This window comes from Cyprinus carpio, chromosome B1 (assembly GCF_018340385.1).
Source record: "Cyprinus carpio isolate SPL01 chromosome B1, ASM1834038v1, whole genome shotgun sequence".
Classification (NCBI taxonomy): Eukaryota; Metazoa; Chordata; class Actinopteri; order Cypriniformes; family Cyprinidae; genus Cyprinus; species Cyprinus carpio.
The window spans coordinates 17,979,737-18,001,304 of NC_056597.1; the positions used below are offsets into that span (position 1 = coordinate 17,979,737).

At 36.2% G+C, this 21,568-nt stretch overlaps 1 protein-coding gene across 4 annotated transcripts in view; it reads left to right on the plus strand.

Moving 5' to 3' along the window:
- Positions 1–983: 983 nt before the first annotated feature.
- Positions 984–21,568, plus strand: part of LOC109050400 (protein sidekick-1-like) — a 193,196-nt gene continuing 172,611 nt past the window's right edge. For 2 of the 4 annotated variants that reach the window (XM_042716835.1, XM_042716837.1), the window contains exons 1-2: positions 984–1,310; positions 2,135–2,957. In XM_042716835.1, the coding sequence (XP_042572769.1) occupies positions 2,465–2,957 (493 nt within the window). In that variant the 5' untranslated portion in view covers positions 984–1,310; positions 2,135–2,464. The remainder of the gene's footprint in view (positions 1,311–2,134; positions 2,958–21,568) is intronic. The other 2 variants (XM_042716836.1, XM_042716838.1) reach the window with 1 other exon arrangement.

Here is a 21,568-nt window from a genome sequence, read left to right on the forward strand (position 1 = left end):
AAATATATGTCATTGCAAAAGCCATTAAACAACTTTGAATAATATTGTCAACCTGTCTTAAAGTAAATTCATTTGAAAACAGATCAATGCCACAATTTCAATATTCATTTCATCCAGTGTCATCCTGTTATGACCATGAATGCAATCCTGAATAGACTTTGACTCTGATTTATAATTATTTTAGATAGTTTTAATGATCTGTGTCTCATTTAAGGCAAACAAAATTTTCTTAGGAATCGTTATGCTGGCTCAGTATTAGCACATTGATCTTGACACTCTAACCTCTCTGATTTTTCATATCGATATTCATATTCCCTTTTTATTTACTGTTTACCAAGCATTTTTCCCTGGAGGAATTAGAGGAAGACTTAATCTATAAATGACAATTTTGTTCTTGTTAACTGCCCTTAATGTTGCTCCCAACCTAAAAATGGATTATAGGCTCTTATGTCTTTCATATTTGAATGTAAGTACTTCAATAAATAACCATTTAAATTTCATTATGTTCCCACGCAGAAGTGTATAGCCTATTATTAATTGGTCGTGGAATATAGTGCAAGTTACATGTATATGGGCTTTTTATGATCCAAGACTTTTTGAAAAAAAAATAAAAAAAAAAAATAAATATTAATAATAATTCCACAGGTGAAAGATCATTCAGGTTTGGAACAATATGTGTGTAAAATAAATAGGCTACTTTTGTACCCTTTATAAAACAGCAGTATTTATTACGTAATAACAAAAAAACCCTTTCTGATACTTAAACTTTCTAAAAAGAGATCTGAAAACTTTTCATGTGTGACTTTCCAGCATATATGTTCCTGTCTGATTGGGGGCGCATGGCACCGTGTTTCAGAAGCTTCTCCTTTTCCACGTGCTCTCCATAAAAATAGGCTGTAGTGTGCAGAAGAGGGAACCAATCAGCGCTCAGCAGGGCGGAGCGGATGGGACGCTGAATTCAACTTCAAATTCAGCTCTGTACAAATTATTATTCCAGAGAGGAGAAACTCGAGCCGCTCATACAAAGCCTTTTAAAGAAGTGGCAATTTTACTTGCGTCCGACTAAACTTTGAATTGCCTGACAGGAGCTTTGTTGCAAGTTTTTTTTTTTTTATCTTAGGTCCGGGCAGCAGGTGTTCGGTGACCGCCACAGAGCTCAGTTCTCTTCGTTTGATGAATTCATTCAGCCAAACCACACCGCAAGAACGTTAGGACTTTAATTTAACATTACAAAGATAATTTACATCGATTCACTGCAAAACCGATCTTTAAGGATTACCTGCTGGAACAGAGTTTAACCGTTGATGAAGGTGAGCGTTGGTCAATGTTTACAAGTAGGGTTTGGAAATGGTCCTTATTCATATATATATATATATATATATATATATATATATATATATATATATATATATATATATATATATATATATATATATGCAAGCACAAAATACAAATGCAAAAATGCAAATACAAACAAAAAATAATTTAACATGACATTGATTTGCTTTGAGGGTTCTAGAGCTTGTAATCGTCTGATATTATACTGCATTAAAATACTCTTGACAGTCCTGTCTCACAATTTACAAACACCCTACTCCTGAAGCTACCACGCGATTCTTTTCCGACCTCGAAAGAATGACTCTTATGGGTCGATTCTTTTTAGTGAATCAAAAACACAGAGCGCATCCAGCGTAATCCGATTACCAAAGGAGCGACTCTTAAGAGTCGGCTCTTTTTAGTGAATCAAAGACATGCTGCGCTACTAGTGTGGGCAAATTATTTTATGCCAGTGAATCAAAACCCTTTTGAACCATTCAGGTACTGAATTCATTTGACTAATTTACTTTTTTGCAAGTTATTATTTTCGACTTAATCAAAGTTACTGACTGGTTGTGAGATTGTAAAAAAAAAAAAAAAATTTTGGAAGTAGCCTAGGCCTATACCAATTAGCCTATTTAAGTTTTTGGAAGTAGCCTTGGCCTATACCTATTATTCCCAAAACACACCTTTTCAATTAAATGTATTAAATGTAGGCTATATCTGATTTATTATCTCCTCAGAAGGTTTATGAATTAAGTCATATTACACCGCTCGTAATTTGCATACTTATGACGTCTGCTTTTTCTGTTCACAGGTGTTTTTTCGTTTACGAGGAATTTATACTCGACGTTCTTGGTTCTTTTTGCGTCTTGCTTAACCTGTTGGATAAAAAAAGTCTTATGTGCAACATTTCCCGCGAACTGCTCCAAACGGATAAAGGCACATCTAATGAGCACCGATATGGATTGTAAGGGATTCTTCAAGAGTCACCGTTAAAATGCTCGAAATGATCGGGTAGATAATCCGACTGCGAATACGTCAAAACAACGTGGCTTTACAGGAGATATTGGTGCTCTAAGCGGATAAATTAAATCCGGTACACTCAAACGTATTAATACTTAACTGGAATCAATACTGAAACATCATGAGCCGTCTCGGGACACAGAAGAGCGGCTCGCGATCAGTGAAGGGATGTTCGCGGAGCGTGTCGTTCATTTTGGAGCAGCGCACGGAGACTTGGTCCTTTTGGTTTGAAGGTCTCTTTCTTTTCACTGCTAAATGCGCGGACGAGGGTGAGAGCTTCCCGAAAGCCGTTAGACATGAAAGTAAAGCGACCGGGAAAGTCGCGGACTCAGAACTGAACTCTCCCGCGTGTGGGATGAATGAGAATCGCCTCGTAAATGCGGTGAAGCGGAGCGCGCACTTTAGGCTTTTCTCACAAACCTCCACATCTGCCGAGGTTATAGATTCCAGCTTTAGCGGGGGTCAGAGCCCACTTACTAAGGGCAAAGTTAAAGGGATTATTCACCGCCAAGGAAATACACATAAGGTGATGACTGGGAAAGCGAAGTGCGGGATGCGGGGTTGGATTTTTGCCCTTGTGTTCCTCTGGAATACCCACATGTTGCGCGCTCAAGGTAAGTTTCGAGTTGTGTATCATAAAACGAGTTTGTGTGACTTTTAATTTATCCTGGGTTTAAAACATTATTTTGACAAGTAAATATTTTAAAAAGTTACAATTTTGTTAAAGTGGATTATTAGTGATGATATTGCATGCATAAATGTATAAAATTGTATTGTAACATGATTTTTAAAGACGAGGTAAACATTTAGTGCTCTTAAGGGTATCAGAGAACCTGAAATAGAAAAGAATAAGGGGCAGATAAGAAAGGAGGGACATAAGCGAGACACAAGGAGACTGGGATGGATTGAAATGAAAAGAGAGACATATAGTGAGAGAAGCAAAGGGGGGACAAGGAAAGAGAGATGAACAGACAGAATGAGGGACGTGGAGAGAGAGGGGTGGGTGATTGTGCCTGTGTGTGTCTCAACAAAAGCGGTAAAGGTCATATGCTGTCAACATGCACATTTTCTCAGGTCACACACACGTCATATTGACTGAGCATCAAACTGACAAGTAGAGGGAGCAGAATGCATGAATTTACGAAGTGCATGCGTGTGAAAGAGAAAGGGTGTGAAGGAAAGGACGCTGGCACACTCTAAGATTCAGAATTATGATTCAGAGCAGAATTCAGTTAAGCCTTGACTGGAATCGGCTTCATCAGGCTGTAGACTGCATACGGTGCCAGCTGGGTCGCTCTGGTACCCGGCAGGCTGTTTTTTAAGGAGGGGGGAGGGGGTGTTACTGATTGAATTAGGATGTTTTAAAGCAGAGCACAGATTTTGCGTGCCACGCGTGGGAGCATTTCAGTCTTTAAAATGGCAGCAAGATTAAAAGATTCAAAAGTACGATTGTATTGCAAGCAACGCCTCACCGTGTTAAACGCATTTAGCATGGAGATGCTGTGGGCTTTTCAGTGTTGGGGCTGTGAAATACATCTCTCTTTCTTTTGGTGGTTGCAGTAATGCAGACACATGAATGCATTTGACTCAAAACAGTTTTACAAGAACACCCACTCCTGTGACTTTTCTTTAGCATTGGTGGCTGGCACTTTTTCCCTCTCTCACTTTCTCTGCGTGCTTGCAGACTCAGCTTTCTCCCCGTGTTAATGTCAAGGTCTTGCTATGGCTTTGGATGTGGCCCAAACCCCAACCTTAAGGAGGTCAGAATGTTATTGATCACATCCCGTCAGGCAAATGGCAGAAACGGAGTCATCCTGCTTTGTGAAGCATCATACTAGTTTGATCACATGCAGTGCAGCCATCAGTTTTCCATAATCAAGTTTATTCTTTTTAAACCTGAAATCCCTCAAGGATTTGTGTCTCTCATCATTCAAAGCTTCACTTTTGAAGAAATTGAACATTTGTTATTCAAAAGTTATATTTAGAAGCAGGCCACTTGCAATGTAAGCTCAACTTCTGAATCACTGTCAGGGTCTGCTCATGGAAAGAATTTAGGGCCTATTATAGACGAAGGTGGAAACCATTAATATGATATCTTACATGAAATAACACAAATTTGAAGGTTAAAATTGAGCTTTTTATGTGCACTGCCTTGTTAAGATCTGTTGATCTGAGACCGGAAATGCTAAGAAATTTTAAAATAATTATAAATTTCATATTATTAAATGTCACTGAAAATCTGAAGCATTTAATATGCAAGAAAGTGCTCTTTTACCCAGTGAATTATGCAGTAATCCCAAGTATTGACTAATAGGAGACATACAGTTTTGGAAGTTCATTGGTCAGAATTTGTGGGAACCCTGTGAGACACTTGCTCTTTCATGAAGCTGTTAATAATACAAGGTAGGTCATGGTATTTCCTTCCCTTTTCTCTCTAAAAAAGACGAATGTTAAATTCATAGTAAATGAATAGTTCTGCTGTACATACAGCATGCATCAACAGGTGTCTTTGTGGGTTTTCCTTTATTCCTAAGCAGATTTTTAAAATACTTCAGTCCCAAAAACGGAAACTTTTGAGAACTGTCACACACGTCCCAAGTCTTTTGGCTGCGCTCTCTGTATTTATGACTCTTGCCAGGCATGTCAGTCGCTGAGTGGCTTTCTGTGTGTACGCTCTCAATGCACGTCAGTGATGAATGTTTGCATTCGAACGCTCTGACATCTTGATGCGCCACGGAGGTCCCTCAGAGAATCAGATGAAGAAGAGAGGTGCGAGAGAGATGGGATGAGAGAAGAGATGTGGGCTGAAACAAGCAGAGAGGGTGCAGATGTTAAAGAGGAGTGGAGCGTGAAAAGGAGGAAGCCGTGCAGAAAGAAGAAAGAGGAAGGAATGGGATGGGATGGTAGTTTTGGATGGGTAGATCTCTATGGAGGAGAGCACTGGCATCTCTTAACCATGCTCTTACTTCACATCCATCACAAGAGACAGTTTTAGGGTCACTGGGATGTCTATCAAATCAAAAAGGAAAGAAAAGCCTGTGTGTTAGCTAAAGCAGAGGGGGTGGGGGGGTGGGTTGGAGTGGAGTGGAGGAGAACATAATGATGGAGGGAGGCAAAACTCAGAGAAACCGAGAGAGAGAGAGTGTAGGCATGATAGAATGAAATCGAGATTGATGTGATTGCTTGCCTGTGTGCGCGTGTGTCCGTGTGTGCGGGCCCTGGCAGGGTCGGTGCAGCATGAAAACTGTTCCTTGTGTCTGAAGCCTCTCTCTGTGCTGCTCTGGTCAGATGGGCTTTTGATCCCGGATGACAAACTCCTGCAGGGGCTGAATAAGAACTGCTCAGAATTACACCCAGTGCCACACTTCAGTACGTACTGCACCCTTCCCACAATCCCCTGCCATGCTCCCACTGGCACACTCAAACACCATACTGCCTTCCAACTATTAAGAAACACAGTTGCCATAAATATAAACAAATCCTCTACGATTGACTCTACAGCCAAGCTGGTTGTTTATCAAGTCAGAGTACATCAAGACTCATTAGTAGTGTTTATTAAAGAATACTATTATTTTTATTCGAACAAACACACAGCTCATCCGGCACAGTTCGTGGTACAGATATGAGTGAAACCTCAACAAGTTGGCGAATAACATCAACAATTAGACATTGTGGTCTTAGCCACTTGAGAGCATGTGCACAAGACAGGAATTAAGTGCGCAAAACACGAAAGTACAGTGTCCTTAACGCACAAATAAATCCACACTGGAATACTGCTCCGGAGCGCTATTCCAGGCTTAGTGTATCCCATCATGCATCCATCATGTTTTGGAATAAATCATGAGATTTTTGCAAAGATCTCCCAAAAGGTCACGGAAACTTTTCCAATGTAAGTTAAATAATAATATTATAATTAGATATTATTATAAATAATTTGGTAGAAATGTTGCACATTTTATTGGTGCAAAGATGAGTAGTGGTGTTATTTATTTTGTACAACATGCAACTGCTTTTCATCACTTAATTAGAAGTACCACAAATTAAATTGTGTCATGTTATAGGGACTACTGAACAGACATTTAGAAGTTGATTTAAAATGCAAAGTATTTAAAATAAAAATAAAGCTAAACACTTGCATTTTTACAACACTAACCCCCAGTTTCACAGACAAGGATTTAGCCTGGTCCCAGACTAAAATGTAAGTCTGAGCTGTGTCAACTGAAAGAAACTTGCACTGACTGATCTTAAAATATATTAGTGCCTTTGTTTTGGCTCAAGATGCACACCAGTAATGTGTTTTCTAAGGCACGTTTATGAAAAATTACTTAAATGTCCTAATTGAACTTTGTTCTAATCCTGGCTTAGTCTAAGCCCCGTCTGTGAAACCAGGCCTAAGTGTGTCCTATCAGGTAATGTAAAATTCTACACTCACTTTTGGTCTTCATCCTCAATTTGACACTTGGGCCAAATACAGGACATACGTCATAAGTAATTAAGTGCAAAGACCGCAAGTGTGGGAATTTGGACAGGGGGTTAATGAAGGAAGGGCATTTTCTTAAGAAAGTGTAAAAATCTTTCTATGTTAAGCTTTATAAAATGACTCAGATGCTTAACTGACTTAACTGAATGTGTATTTGTCCATCATTTCATTGGTTGTCCTGAACAATGATAGCATTAGCCTCTCTACTGCCACCTTCACTGCATCATAAATTGCATTTAAAGACTTTCATTACTTTTTTTGTTAAAAATATCATTTTTGGCGCATCACTATTTTATAAAAGGATAATCACTTTTTTCAAGTGTACCTTTAATCATTTCATTTTCTGTGTTGGAAAGGGTATTTGAGAGCAAACTAAATGAGTGCATTTATTTTGGTTCTAATTTACATGTAGCCTGTCTTGGCCCTCTTTCTGCATTGTTTCTCTGCTCATTTACCTTCTTTTACCATGTGTTGCCCGACATTTCTCACACTGACACCCTTAAAGAATTTCGAAGTGGCTTGTTGTGTGACTGCATGTGTGTTTACGCATGAGTGCAACGTTAGTATTAGGCCCCAAAAGCCTTTGTGCCTTTATTGTTTGCTTGTATTGTCCGCCTGTAGACCAGTCCTTCCCCCAGTCGTGACCCAGACTGTGTCATTAACCAAAGCCTTTGTGTCTCTTTTATTCTAAAGTGGCCAAATGAGTATAGAACTCTTAATTTCAGTAGTAAACAAAGTGATTTAATTGGTTTATTGCTAACCACATTTCATTATAGTAATCATCTTGAATGATTAGGAAAAAATAACTTTGATAGTTTGCCGACAGGTGGTCTATTACGAACAACAATATAACTGCTCGTATTCACTGCGAAGAATTAAAGAGCTTTGAGGAAATGCTTGGCAATAAACACTTGGATTTAATTCGCTCTGCCTGTCTGAACACATCTGCCTTCCGCACTTAAGTATTATCAGGCGATCATTACATGCACAAGACATGCTCGGCGTCTTGTCTTTCCACCCCCACTTTCTCTCTTCAACCGAAAGTTAGCACATTTATCGGCATGACAGTAATGAATCTTATTTAGAATGAGATCAAAGCCAGACAATATAAGAACATTTTCACACAGAGCAATTTTGATTTGAATTTACATGTGAAACACTTTCTTTAATTCCCTAATTTTTTCAGTCCTCCCCTCTGAAATCGGTTTCAGCTGTTTCTTCTTTCTTTCTGTACTTCTTTCTTTCTTTTTCTCTTGTTGATGCCTGTAGCATTGAATTTGATTCAAAGCACTGACTTTTGGACGGAGGCCTTTCCATCTTTACTAATCAGCTTTCACACCAATAGATTTTTTTCTTCGGCATTCTTAAATGATGAGATTAGCACATCTTTTTTTATTGAGTTTTACATGTTCAAGTGCCTACTTTGCCTTTGAATTTGAGTGGTACCTCGTAATTTGCACATAGTACCATTCACTGGCTTCTGGAAGCCCAGAAGGCCATGTTTCATATTATGCAGGATTGTACAAGTGGCATATTAACATCTTTTCAATTTCTGCTTGTCATCGAGTGAGTTTATCAGTTATGCAGGATTAGTCCACGAGAACTACTGTAGTTTATTATCTGAATTGGAATTATTTCAGTGCCATGCACTACTTGAACTGGAAGCTCATTAATTAAAAATTAATTAAAAAGAAATTTAGGGCAAACTGACATGTCGCTTTACACAGTCAGATACGCAAATGACGTGTTTTATTGTCTCTTTTCTCAGAGTCAAGGCCTAGGAGAGGCCTGTAAATATTTGCTCCAAATATGAAGAAATGAAACTGTTATTTGACTATAACGAAATGTGACCTGTGCTTGTTTCTAAAAGATGAGTTTTGCTTGGGCATTTTAAAGCTGAGGACCTATAATGCTATAACCAGCATCAAAGTTTACTCACTTAATTGAAAGAGATGCGTGATTTCACAGTTGCTCACAGATGAAAGTATTTACAGTGCCGCCACATGACACAACCAACACAGCCAATAACAAAGCACCCAAAGATAAACATCCTTTTATGATTAAAAAGAAGTCGGTGTGATTCTGATCAATATTTCAGTGGTTACAATTCTTATCACAGGCATCAGAGGTTTCAGCCACAGTGTGGACAATAAACCATTTTTTTTTTTTTTTTTTTTTTTTGTAATTGAACATGTGGAAGCCAGAGCTATGATCCAAAACTTACTTCTTACTGTCTTCATAGGCTGCTGCTTTCAGTCAGCATCACGGCATGAAACCTCAAGTGACTGATTTAAAAAAAAACTCGTTTGACATTAGCAAGCTGCTAAGCTAACAGTATAATACTTTAATGTGCCTAAAAATACTGGTACAGTATGCTCAAATAATGGCAAAATAATCAATTTCATTTACATACTAGAAAACTAATGTATGTTTCAATAAATATACTGTTTATCTAATAAGTTGGATTAAATTGATCAGTACTAACAGTAAAGAAGTTATGTTACAAAAGATTTCTATTTCTGCTATTCAAAATATTGGTTTTCAAATGCTGTTCAAAATATAAATTAATTCTTAATCAACATGATTATATTCTGGGATTGTCTTTTCTATGAAGGCATTTTAATAGCTTTGGAACAGACGTCTGTTCATCTGTTACATTTTGCTCTGTCACTGATATTGTTGTGCCATGGTATCAGTTTCTTATACCATCTCCTGGTTTTTACTTTAGTAAGGGTTGTATGTGCATACTGTAGCTGTCTTCTCTGTTTGTCCTTGTAGCAGTTGTCAGGGGCCAGGCATTTGTGACCAAGAGATTCCATGTAGGGTTGGACCGAATGAAACAGACACAAACATCTCCACATACCAAATGCCAGGTGTGACGTTAGTGACGCCAAACGGCAAAGGTCATTGTGTTTCCCGTAACTTACACTGGTGCACCTTTTTTAATATAAGAATGTACTTTTTTTGCCATCACAGTGGATGACAAGACGAAAAACTTAAATGTTATGTTCCTTTAAAATATACAATTATTTAGCACATTTATGATATTTTATGATGTGAAAGTCTGAAACAAAAGGTAGAACAAATCACTGTATGCTTTCATTGTATAGAAAGAAGCAGTGTTAATGTGCTTTGGAAATTTATGTTATATGATAGGGCAGTGACATGAGGGTGAAAGTAGCTTGATAGAAGTTTCAGTTTTGAATGAACTATTTCTTTGTTTGGAAAGAGTTTAGTACTTTGAAAACTGCACTCATTTTTCCTTTTCCTTTTCTTTCTTTCTTTTTTTTTCTTTTGTTTTAAGATTGGATTAGACAGACTGGCCTACTGAACTCATCACTTGATTGTCCTAGAACTGAAAGCCAGCCACCGTATAATGTGACACTGAGGAGTATTTGTATTCAAGAATGAATTTAGTCATAAGTGTAAGCATTTATTGGGTACAAACAAACCATAAATATTTTATAAAGCCTATTAATGCTTTATTGCATGATGGTTGTAGAGTGCAGGAGAAGGATATTTAATAGTGTGAAGAGTTCATCTCTAGATTTCCAACAGAAAATTTGTACACTGTCCATAGTTAGGCTTGCCGCATTGTGTCCGTAAAACAATTTTTATTTTTTTATTATTATTTTTTTTAAAGAAATAAATGGTCTTAATTTGATTAAAATCAGCTGATTTAGCACATAGAGATGTGGATTGTTGTGTGCATGTGAGTGAGAGAAAACTGTTAGAGTTTAACTTACAGAAAACCATCTGGCGATCAAGAATAGGAAGACAAGAACATTTGCGCATTCAACTGCCAAATGTTTTTGGAAATATCATAGTGTCATGATTGAGTTTTCTCCAAATATTAGTCTAAAGCAGACGAATGAGTGACAAACATATTTTTCAACATGTTTTTTACATTTTAAGTAGCAAGACACAGATTTTCTCTCACCCAAAAACACAAACACACATTAGGGATGCATTAGAGGCCCCGTTGGTTTAGAGAAAGCTTCAAAATAGAGGCTGTTTATCTTCATTTTGCTCCATTGAACATGCACTATGGCCAACATTGCTATCATGGGACTAAAAGCATTACAATAAACACCCCACCACTTCCACACTCTCCGTCTCTCATTCAAGTGAAATTTATATTTACATTAAGTCATTTAGTGGGTGCTTTCACCCAGAGAAATGCACTTACAACCCCAGAACAAACAATAGATAACCACTAGTTTGTCTGACAACGATAACTACCTTCCCCTCAATTATAATCTCCTTCAAGCAGTCAGAACTTGTGAACATCTGACTGCAGTGTTTTAACATCTCTGCATGGTGGTCCACTGATAGTTATGTTCATTTAATAAAGAAATGAACTCAAACACCCATGTCTTTTACTTACTGCTAGTGTTTAGAAGTTAAGACACAAATATAAGGTGTTAAAACAGTGGGCCGCCTCACTGTCTACTGCCTACATAGGATAGGTCACTCAAGACTTACACAAGTTTATTTATATAGTTGTATAGTATATAGTTAAATGATATAGTTGATTTTGTAATGTTGTAAAATTTGATATTGTCTTTTGTTCTGTTTAGCGTTGAACACAGCCTTTGATGCTGATATGTCATTAAAAAAATACTAAAGAGAAAATAAAAAAGACTGAGTTTAAGGGGCAGTTTATACGACAAAGTTTTCAGCCAAAAAATGGGAAACTTTTTATGCGCTTTGTCTGTTCATTTACACGACAGCGGTGTTTTGGAGACTGAAAATGCATATTTTTAAAAACAGGTTTCAAAGTGCACGTTTTTGATAACGCCACCAATATTGTTTCCGTGTAAACACCCAAAAAGGGAATCTTTGAAAATGGTGATATCATGCGCGTGCGTAATACGTGTTAGGTATGTAGACATGCGCAGTATGTGTCGATTTTAAAGGCAAGCGCAAACAAACATACACAACAATGGCCGAGTACATGGTACTGTTGATGCTGCTCAAAAGTTTGCTAATGCTTCTTTAGCGAAGTGTGGATGTACTTCACCAATATTACAACCAACAGTGGAGATGCGTCATATACAACATATAATCGTCACTTCCCTACAGGTAATGTTTACTAACAAGGTGATAGCGCCAACTACTGGCCTGGCATATGTAATATAGCGTTTTTAGCAGTTTTGGCAGATATGTGTAAACGTGAATCCATGTAAAAACATTGTTGTGCATACGTGAAACTTTTTAACTTTTAAAACGTTTACGTTTTTGATTACATTGTTGTTGTGTAAACGTACCCTAATAGAGTTTGGCATTAGCATGTTTCCTGGTTGTCAGGTCTTCATGACAAAGAAAGACCAATTAGTAAACCTGAAAAGCAGTTCAGTACCAAAACTTATATTATGCTTTTTTTTTTTTTTTTTTTTTTTTTTTTTTAGGTTGCAGTTGAGGTTCTGTTGTATAATGTAAAAAGCGGCACTGAAAATGTAAAGTTTAATTTCATAACCACTGAAACAAACAACAAGCAAGAGGAAGTCAACATCATCATTGAAATATATATTCTAATATTTACAAAGCAACAAACTGTAATACATTTCAGCGGAGACATGTCAGACTTTATGGGGTTGCTTGGGTGATATGAATGCATACAGAGTACATGCATTTATATAATCCAAGCAACCCCCTAAAGCCTGTCCTGTCTTAGCTGAAATGTATTGCATTTTGTTACTATGAATAATAGGCCTGCGTATGAAATAACAGTAGCATGGTATCATACAGTCATTTCACTGACATATTTCAACTACTGGCTTGTCTGTTTACATAAATATTATGATCTGTCTTGCCTGGTTTGACTAGCAAGTTTGGCTGTTGCTTTGTCAAAATCCTTACATTCAGATCAAAACTGTGCAATATGTCAAACCCTCAAACCGCACAACATAAACAGAAAAAACTGAGGACTTGGCAAACATGCAATGTAATAGGTTTAAATTGCATATCAAAAATGGAAATTGGACATAAAAAGTCAAGTTTTTAATATTTTCATTATTGAATAAAATGTGAGTATACACTTTGAATGGATTTGGCCACATTTTTGTGTCACATTATTGTGCCTTCAAATGCTATAGGTAAGCAGCTTGCTAGGTGTTGGAACAGATCCACAGTCTTGGTAAATTAATGTTGAAGATCGTGTAGTTACAGCAAACTCTACAATCTGTAAGACAGTCACCTGGGTACAGCAATGAATGAAGCACTTGGGTGTGCTGTGTCAGGTTACATCCGTGTAAATGACACAAATAAAGAAAGACAGAAAATGAGGGCGAGGAGGAGGGAGAGTGGTTCCTCTGTCTTGGTGAGCTCCAATTTACTGGACTGAAATATTGTTTTACACGTTTCAATGGATATGCTCATGCACACCTTTATAAAACAACACGTGGTGAGGATAGCATGCAGTAGCTTACAATCAGGCCTTGCTGTCCTGTGCGAAACATTTCCATGATTGATAATAAAATGTGAACATTTCCTATCTCCTGAATAGGTTTCTGAAGAAGTAACTTAAAAAAAATGTCTATTAAAAAGAGAATGAATCACTATTCTCTTTGGGATTTCTTGCAGGACAGCTAGAATTTGAAAGAAGCGTTTCAAGATGTCTTTTGTAAACATCACAGATGTTTCCAGTCAACTTGCTAGGTGTGTTTAAATAGTAAGATTAAGCATGAAGAAAGGGTTTTGCTAGGCACGACACAAAGTAGAACCAATAAATAACTCTAGTAACTCACCTAGTAATACAAATTATAACCATATCTATACTTTGTATTAGATGCATTAATATAGAATTCAGCTGGCATGCCGTCCTAGGTGTGCATATGTCTGTTAATTTTAAAAGGGATTCAACTATTGCTCATTTAATCAAATCAACAAAGTATGGTAACTATCATATTCATAACTATTTAAAGTTACACAGTTTCAATCTGTCAACTTAGCAGCTTTGAGTTTTCACATAAAAGACTGCCACAGTGTTTTCATATTATTTATTCAGTTTTATTTGAAAGTTTAGTGTGCACAGATTAATTTATTTTCCCTGGTTTGTTTACCTTTTCATCTGTTTTGATCAAAAAGTTCATTTGGATCTGTTTGCTTAGCATTGATCAGCCTGTCAACTAACAGCTGAAGATCTAAATTGTTTGTTTGCAGTGGAAAAATTGTTCTGAAAATTGAGCCTCTACATAAGTTGCTTCAGAACTTCTGATGTGGCCTATTTAGGCATCTTGATGTCATTTGTACATTTTCTGGAGCAAATGGGAGAGAGTGGCATGTTTTACAAATGACCATGCAGCCAAAGATCCGCTGTGGGCAACGTGCTTTGGAGAAAGTCAGTAAGAGAATGACTCCAAAGGCGATCAATCTCAGTTATCTTTCACTTTAATAGCAGATTTTCATAGATGTTTATGGTGGTTTTCTTTGAACACTGTGGCTGTTGTCTATGAGAAAGCTGGCCCACTTTTTGGCTAGTAAAAGTGAGAAGGTTCAAGCAATGGAGACACAAATCAGCAGTTGCTCTATATGGTGAATATATTCAGCAATGAGTCACACTTTATTCCAAGCACAAGGGCTAAACACAATACCGCTGTAAACAGTATGTCACTGGAATGGAAATGTAATATTATTTACTGTATAGCGTAGACTTAAATCTAACCACAATAAAGGATTAGGGAAAAAATCCCTGCTACAGGAGTTTGTTTTGATGAATAAACTTTGAGAAGTAAACTTTGACTTCACTTGGCCTCATGAAACACAAGCAGAGCGAAACCATTCTTACGTAAATAGTTGCGCTGAATTAAATATGACAGTTTACAGATGAATATTTCATGAATGAGGGCCATTGTGTGTCATTTTCTCAGCAGTAAACTGCTTTTTCATAACCCAGTTTAACTATATGTAAGCCATTTGTAGTTTGATTTTTGTGTCCACTTTCAACATTGCTCTATTTGGCCGACAGGTCAACTTTTGGCTTAACTAGCAGCAGACAATTATTTTTTCAAATCTTTGAAGAAATTTATTAGAAAATCTGTTTACAAATGCTGACTTAAGTTATTAAATCATTTAATGTGTGAAAGTGTCCAGAAGTCCTAGAAATGTATGGACCAATTTTATGGTGCTTTTTGCAAATGCTTTACTATGAAAAAAATGAGCAGCTCAGACATTGTGAACACTCATTCTGAACAGCACATTGTTTAGGTTCAACACTTGCTTTTTTAGTAAACTATATGAGAAGGGATAAAGTTGAGGACGCTCTCTCTGTGTGTGTGTGTGTGTGTGTGTGTGTGTGTGTGTGTGTGTGTGTGTGTGTGTGTGTGTGTGTGTGTGTGTGTGTGTGTGTTTGTATGTGTCTGTCTGCTGGTGACTGATACTGGCATAATGGATGAAGCGTAGACCTTAATATGCACAATCAATGCTTAATTGGTATCCGCTGAAAACAAATTATTCCTCCGAAAATGAGTTTTCTGGGTTGGGTCCTTATAAAGTAATTAATACAGCTGTTTAATCGCTTTGTGTTGCTGTGAGTTTAGTTTTTAAATATTTTTTTAGGACATTTACCGAATTAAATTTGTTCAAATTCTCAAACATTGATTGAGAGTGATAGAAAGTTGTTTTGGAGGGTTTTGTTATTTTTGCTATTCTTGGTTTGGATTCCCATTGTCACTAGTTGGTTTAAAGCAGAAAATCGATCTTAAAAAATGAACCGTCTGACCTGCAGATAAACACTCTTGCTTTCGCTATATGCTGTGAAACATTCTCTGTACAATAAATTGACTAAATTCAACCTCATTGAAATGTCCTTCAATGAAGACAGGTCCACTTTGAAACATAAAATGTTGCTTGAATGAAAAGTGGTGGGTTGTTATGAAAGTAACAAATACCACATGCTGAGGCTCAAACTGTTGTCAAAACTAGTAATAATTCGCTGTTTTGGGGGTTTTGCCAGTGTGCATTAGAGACATTAGAGAGATGATAGTACAATTTGGAAGTTGCTTTGGATAAAAGATACTTCTAATGAATAAATGTAAATATATGCAGACAAATTCAAACTCACATTGTGACTCAGTGTGTTAGTGCTAACTGCTAGGCAATGACTCTTACCTTTGCTATATCTCAAAATATTTAAATAGTATTTTCACGTTAGCATGGTATATAATACTACCCTGCTGAAAAGACTAATATAGCTGGCCACTAGCTAATGATGTGTTTTGAATGCTACAGCAACTGGAATTTAAAGGGTTAGTTGACCCCCCCACCCCCCCCAAAAAAATAATTCAGAATTTATTCACTGGTGTTAACCAGTTCATCTTGGATTAAGCCTCTCAATTCATGTACACTCTTAAAAATAAAGGTTCCAAATGGGGGTTTTCACAGTGATGTCATAGAAGAACATTCTGGGTTCCAAAAAGAATGTTTCAGTTAACAGCTCTTAAAAGAACCGTTAGTATGAAGGACATTTTAGCCATCTAAAGAATGAAAAGGTTCCATGGATTTTAAAGGTTCTTCATGGAAGCATCAATGCCAATAGTGTAGATTAGATCCGCTATATCTATTTGAACTTTAATGCATGAATGTTTTGGTTGCATGGACTTTCAATGGGTGGACAAAAAAGACAGGATTCTCATTCTTTTGGTGAACTAGCCTAACCCTTTAACTAACTTTACCAGATCAATTCCCATGGTTATCCAGCCTTACATGAAATGACCCTATTGCTGGATAACAGCAATGATCACACCAAACCAGCTGTAACCACCTCAAACTAGCCTGGTACAACATGGAAATTCTTGCTGGTCTAAGCGTTTATATATATATATATATATATATATATATATATATATATATATATATATATATATATATATATATATATATATATATATATATATATTATTAGTAAGGTAGACAAGAAGAAAGCTTTTTAAATAGGTTTACTGCGTATATTGTTAGCGCTTTCAAGAAATGATAGCTTGTAACAGCCCGTAAAATAGCTCATATGACAGCAAGCCTTCCTCATCAATGAACGCCCATATGATACATGGACAACTCTGGTGGGGGAAAGGCATATAGCCTGGCATTTAATCAACAACATGTTTAAATGTGTCATACAAAGAATTATGTAATGCACTTACGCTGTGAGAAATGCTATAAACATCCAGCTATAAACTTGTCATTTTATTGAACAGGTTACATTTAAATTGACAATTTGTGCCTGTGCTCATAAATAAATTGGTCACGTATTCAGTACGCTGTTTTCTCTAGATTGCACTCCAGATATCACCTTGTTTCTTAGTTGCTTCATGGCTTAATTGTTCAGATATCCGTTAGAAATAGGTCACCTTGATTGTAACTGACCTCCTAAAATGGAAGAAAACACACACAAACTTATTGCTCTCATTATCATTTTCAGACACAGAGTTTCAAAAGCTGTAAGCCTTTGAAATCACTTGTTTAATTTATTGATTTATTGCTTAATTTATTGCATAGTTTATTGCTTTAATACTGCCAACTCAGTAAATGAATTAAATGAATAACTTGAATAATATTCTCAAGGGTATAGGACACGGAATGAAGAAAAGACTATATATTTAAAGTATATGTCATTTAATTGTTAGTCAGCAGAATTTATACGTAAAGTCATCATGAAATCAAAATTGAGCCATGTTACTTTCTAAATGCATGTTTCTAGTTGTATTATGCATGATTCGTCATGTTTTTCCCCCCAAAAAAGCTCCATAATATTTCAGCAAAATGTAATAACTTGTGCCGCCTCTGAAGTGACTTTCCTTTTGAGGTTATTATTATTATTTTTTTTTATTTATTACCTAGACTGTAAAAAAGTTTATTCTGTAGCCAAATATCAGCTATTTATGCATTATTTTGGGCAACTGTGGTAGTCAGTTTTTCGAGTTGAAGATCATGTTTTAAATAAAAATATGAAAGAAATATATTGCATTATGAAAGTAAATGAGTTGCACACACAGTTTCATGTTGAATTCAGCATCCAAGTCTTCTCCATGTGATGTGCCAGACATTTCAATGTCAGTCTTGCCCAAACAGGTACTTTTGGAGTCTCTCTTTAATGTGTGGGAGGTCATGCATGTTTATTCATGCTTTTGAAATCTTGATGATGTCTCAGATGGTTATAATCAGTTCATTGGTTCCATTTCAAAACATATTTTTATTGAGTGTGTGTGTGTGTGTGTGTGTGTGTGTGTGTGTGTGTGTGTGTGTGTGTGTGTGTGTGTGTGTGTGTGTGTGTGTGTGTGTGTGTGTGTGTGAAATGTAGAGAGAGAAAGAAAGACCCACTAGACCCAGCACCAGGTGTGAGTGCCTCTTTGGCTTATACACAACCACACACTCGCCCATCCCTCCATCTAGCACATGTATGAAGATAAACACACACATCATGTAATGTAATATCTATCTATCTATCTATCTATCTATCTATCTATCTATCTATCTATCTATCTATCTATTGTTCTATCATTAACCTCTGATGTTGGACGTTGTTACTTCGGAGAAATTAAAGATTTATACATATACTGTAGTAATGTCATATGTTGTAATATTTATTTATTTTAGCACTATGGATTATTTTCTGATTGATTTTTTTGTAGGAGGCAGTGCTCCTGATATACACACACTATGTTTGTTATAAGCAAGTTCTACAGTAAATACTGACTAAAAATCCAATAATTAGTCAATTTCTGAAAAGAAAAAAAAAGATTAATTGAACTTGGATCACTTTACACACCCCACCGTCTCTTTTTTCATTAAATCAATTATTGTGGATCCATGGTTATAATTGCTGTGTCAGACCAGTGACATTTGATTGTGTGTTAATTAAACTTTTTGCCCTCACTTGCATAAAGAAACAACAGAGACGCTAACAGCATTAGCTTAAACCCACACAAACACTCTTTTTCAGTAATGTGTCATATGGAAAATACCTATAATGCCACCAGTTTTTTTTCTCCTTGCGTGCTATACTTACTCATGCCACTGAAATGTGTTTCATCTGTCTCTCATTAATTTACTTTTTTTCTATTTTTAGTTTATTTCTGTCAACCTGTCAGAATATGAATTGAAAGATAATGAAGACTGTCAACCGAAGACAGCAAAACATAGAAGCGTTTGTTTTTGATGGCTAATAACTATGAATTTGAAAGATTTAAGAAAAGTCTTCTCAAATAAATTAGAGTACAAACTGATAAATGCCATCTGGTGCAAAATGCTCTTTTTGGCTTTAGAGCAAGGCATTTATTGGCACTCTGTCGACAAAATTCAGTTTAGGTCAGCAGTTAAATTAGATTGCCTCTTTAAATTAGCAGGAATATTGCTCTTTTCCTAAACCTAGTGAAGATGCCCACCTAAACAACATTTTAAGGTAATGAGAAAGATAGGCCTATTTCATTTCTAGAATGCTTTGTAATGGTAGTGGACCAGGTTGAGTAAAATTTTGAATAATATTACACAGTAATAATGTACTGAAAAGAATCGCTAACTTGTCAGCTTAGGAATTAATTGTGAGTCTGTGTTCTTCACATGAGGACCACCATTATGTGTGAACTAGTGTCCCAAATCAGTTGTGTATGAGATTCCATGATGCTGTCTTACAATAATTTCTTTTGTAGACAGTTTGCAAAAAGACTTATGGGTTGAATTAAATACAGCTAGAATTTGATAACTTTGGAAAATATTGTATTAAATATTAGAAGCTTGCACACCTGTGCTTTCATAAAACGAATTATTTTGCTTCCTCACACTTTTCCTCCCCTTTTCTCTCTGCATTTGTGCCGTCATAATATTTATGGCTGTTCGAAGTGTCATCACACACACACACACACACACATACACACACACACACACACACACACACACACACACACACACACACACACACACACACACACACACACACACACACACATCCTATTGTGTCTTTCAAGCACCTGTTTATTCATATTACCTCTCTAGTAATTAGCATATACTTATATGCAGACCAATTTGTGAACAGCCTTATTATTCACAAATGCAATTAAATAAACATGTGTTGCTCTAATAATGATAATCAGAATTCATTTTCACCATGCTTCACTTCATGAATTAACCATATGCTCAAGCTGGGAGCACTCTTGATGATTTGTGGTGTTTGATGGTTTATACACATATATACACGTGTGTTCAATTTGGAACATGCATTCCATGATTATGCTTGAAATTAATTGGCAGCTGCATTGTATGAGGAAGTGTAAGACTCATGTATCATATGCGATTAATTCATTGAGACTTCAGTCTAGAGTCCCAGTGTCCCAGCGCATGCATAAACTATTGTTTTCCTGTCCCTTCACTGTGAGCAACAGAAGCAAGTTTCTTAGACACAAAGAGAGCATTTTTGTTAAATGAGGTGTGCAACTGACTGATAATGAAATGTCTGAATTGTATTTATTTTACAGTTTGCTTGCACTGGTGCACACGTACATGTCCAGTCAGCCATTTTATTTGCTTCATATGCCTTCTGTGTGGTATGAATAAAATCATTTTAAGTACAGTAGTACCTGTATTTCTGCGGATATGAAGTAGAATCATGCCTATGGAGATATTTAATGTATACCAGTAGATTTTTGTTCACATTTTTGCTCTTGTACGTGTGAGCATATAATGCCAATTTCATGCTTTTTATAGATTTTAAATCATTTAAAAAAAGTTGATGAATTTTGAGTAAACCATTTTTAATTTGCAAAAAAACCCAAAACAAAATAAGACAAAAAAACATAGTCAAGTTGACTTAGGATGTACATATTTTTAATTTACATGACATGACTACCTGAATTTTCTTTTTTTAATTGCATGATAAGATGAAGACAGATTTATGGTTTGAAGTTAGTTTTCTTTTTTAGTTTTAATATCAAGTATGACCATTTTTATCTTATATGATAAATTAGTATATGATAAAATATTCAGTCATTTTTCCTTTTGTTGATTTGGATTGAATATTTCCTGTGTTATCCACCAACTCAAAAGACTAATTTGTGATTGAGGGATTTGATCATAGTCGTGGAACCAGGGACCTGCTTGCAAAACCTGACGTAGAGAGACATTTGAAGCCAATTTCATGCTTTTTAAAGATTAAAAAAAAATCTTGTTAGAGTAATCATTTTAAACAATTTTGATGAATTTTGTGTAAACTTCTTTTAATTAGCAAAAAATAAAACAAACCTATATCTTCAAGTTGATTTTGACTTGAGAAGTTACAACATATTTTTAAGTTACCAGATTTGTTGGTATAAGAAAATAGAATTTTCTTCTTTGTTAGTTATAATATTATGTATTAGTTTTCCTCCTCCTGGTTTGGATTGAATATTTCCTGTTATCCATCAACTTAGAAGTCTAATTTGTGATGGGCTTTGATGGTAGCTGTGGAACCAGGGACCTGAATGGAAAGCCTGATGGGGAGATAGGGAGGGGGAAACTTTCAGAGACGCTCCAAGTGTTTGTTTTTGAGAACTTCCAAACTAGGACATCTCTGTGCTTCTAGTTCAGCTCTCCGGAGAGCTTACGGAGAATGTTAAACATGTCAATTTCACTCAATATTGGAAGTCAATGTTTTTCCTGAAAAATTCTGCATTCTCATTTTCTTTGGACTTGGTCTGGGGTTGATTGTTTTAAGTAATGGAAATTTGTTATCAGGATTTTCTGTTTTGGTAAATGTATGTTTAAATGACAAATATAGAC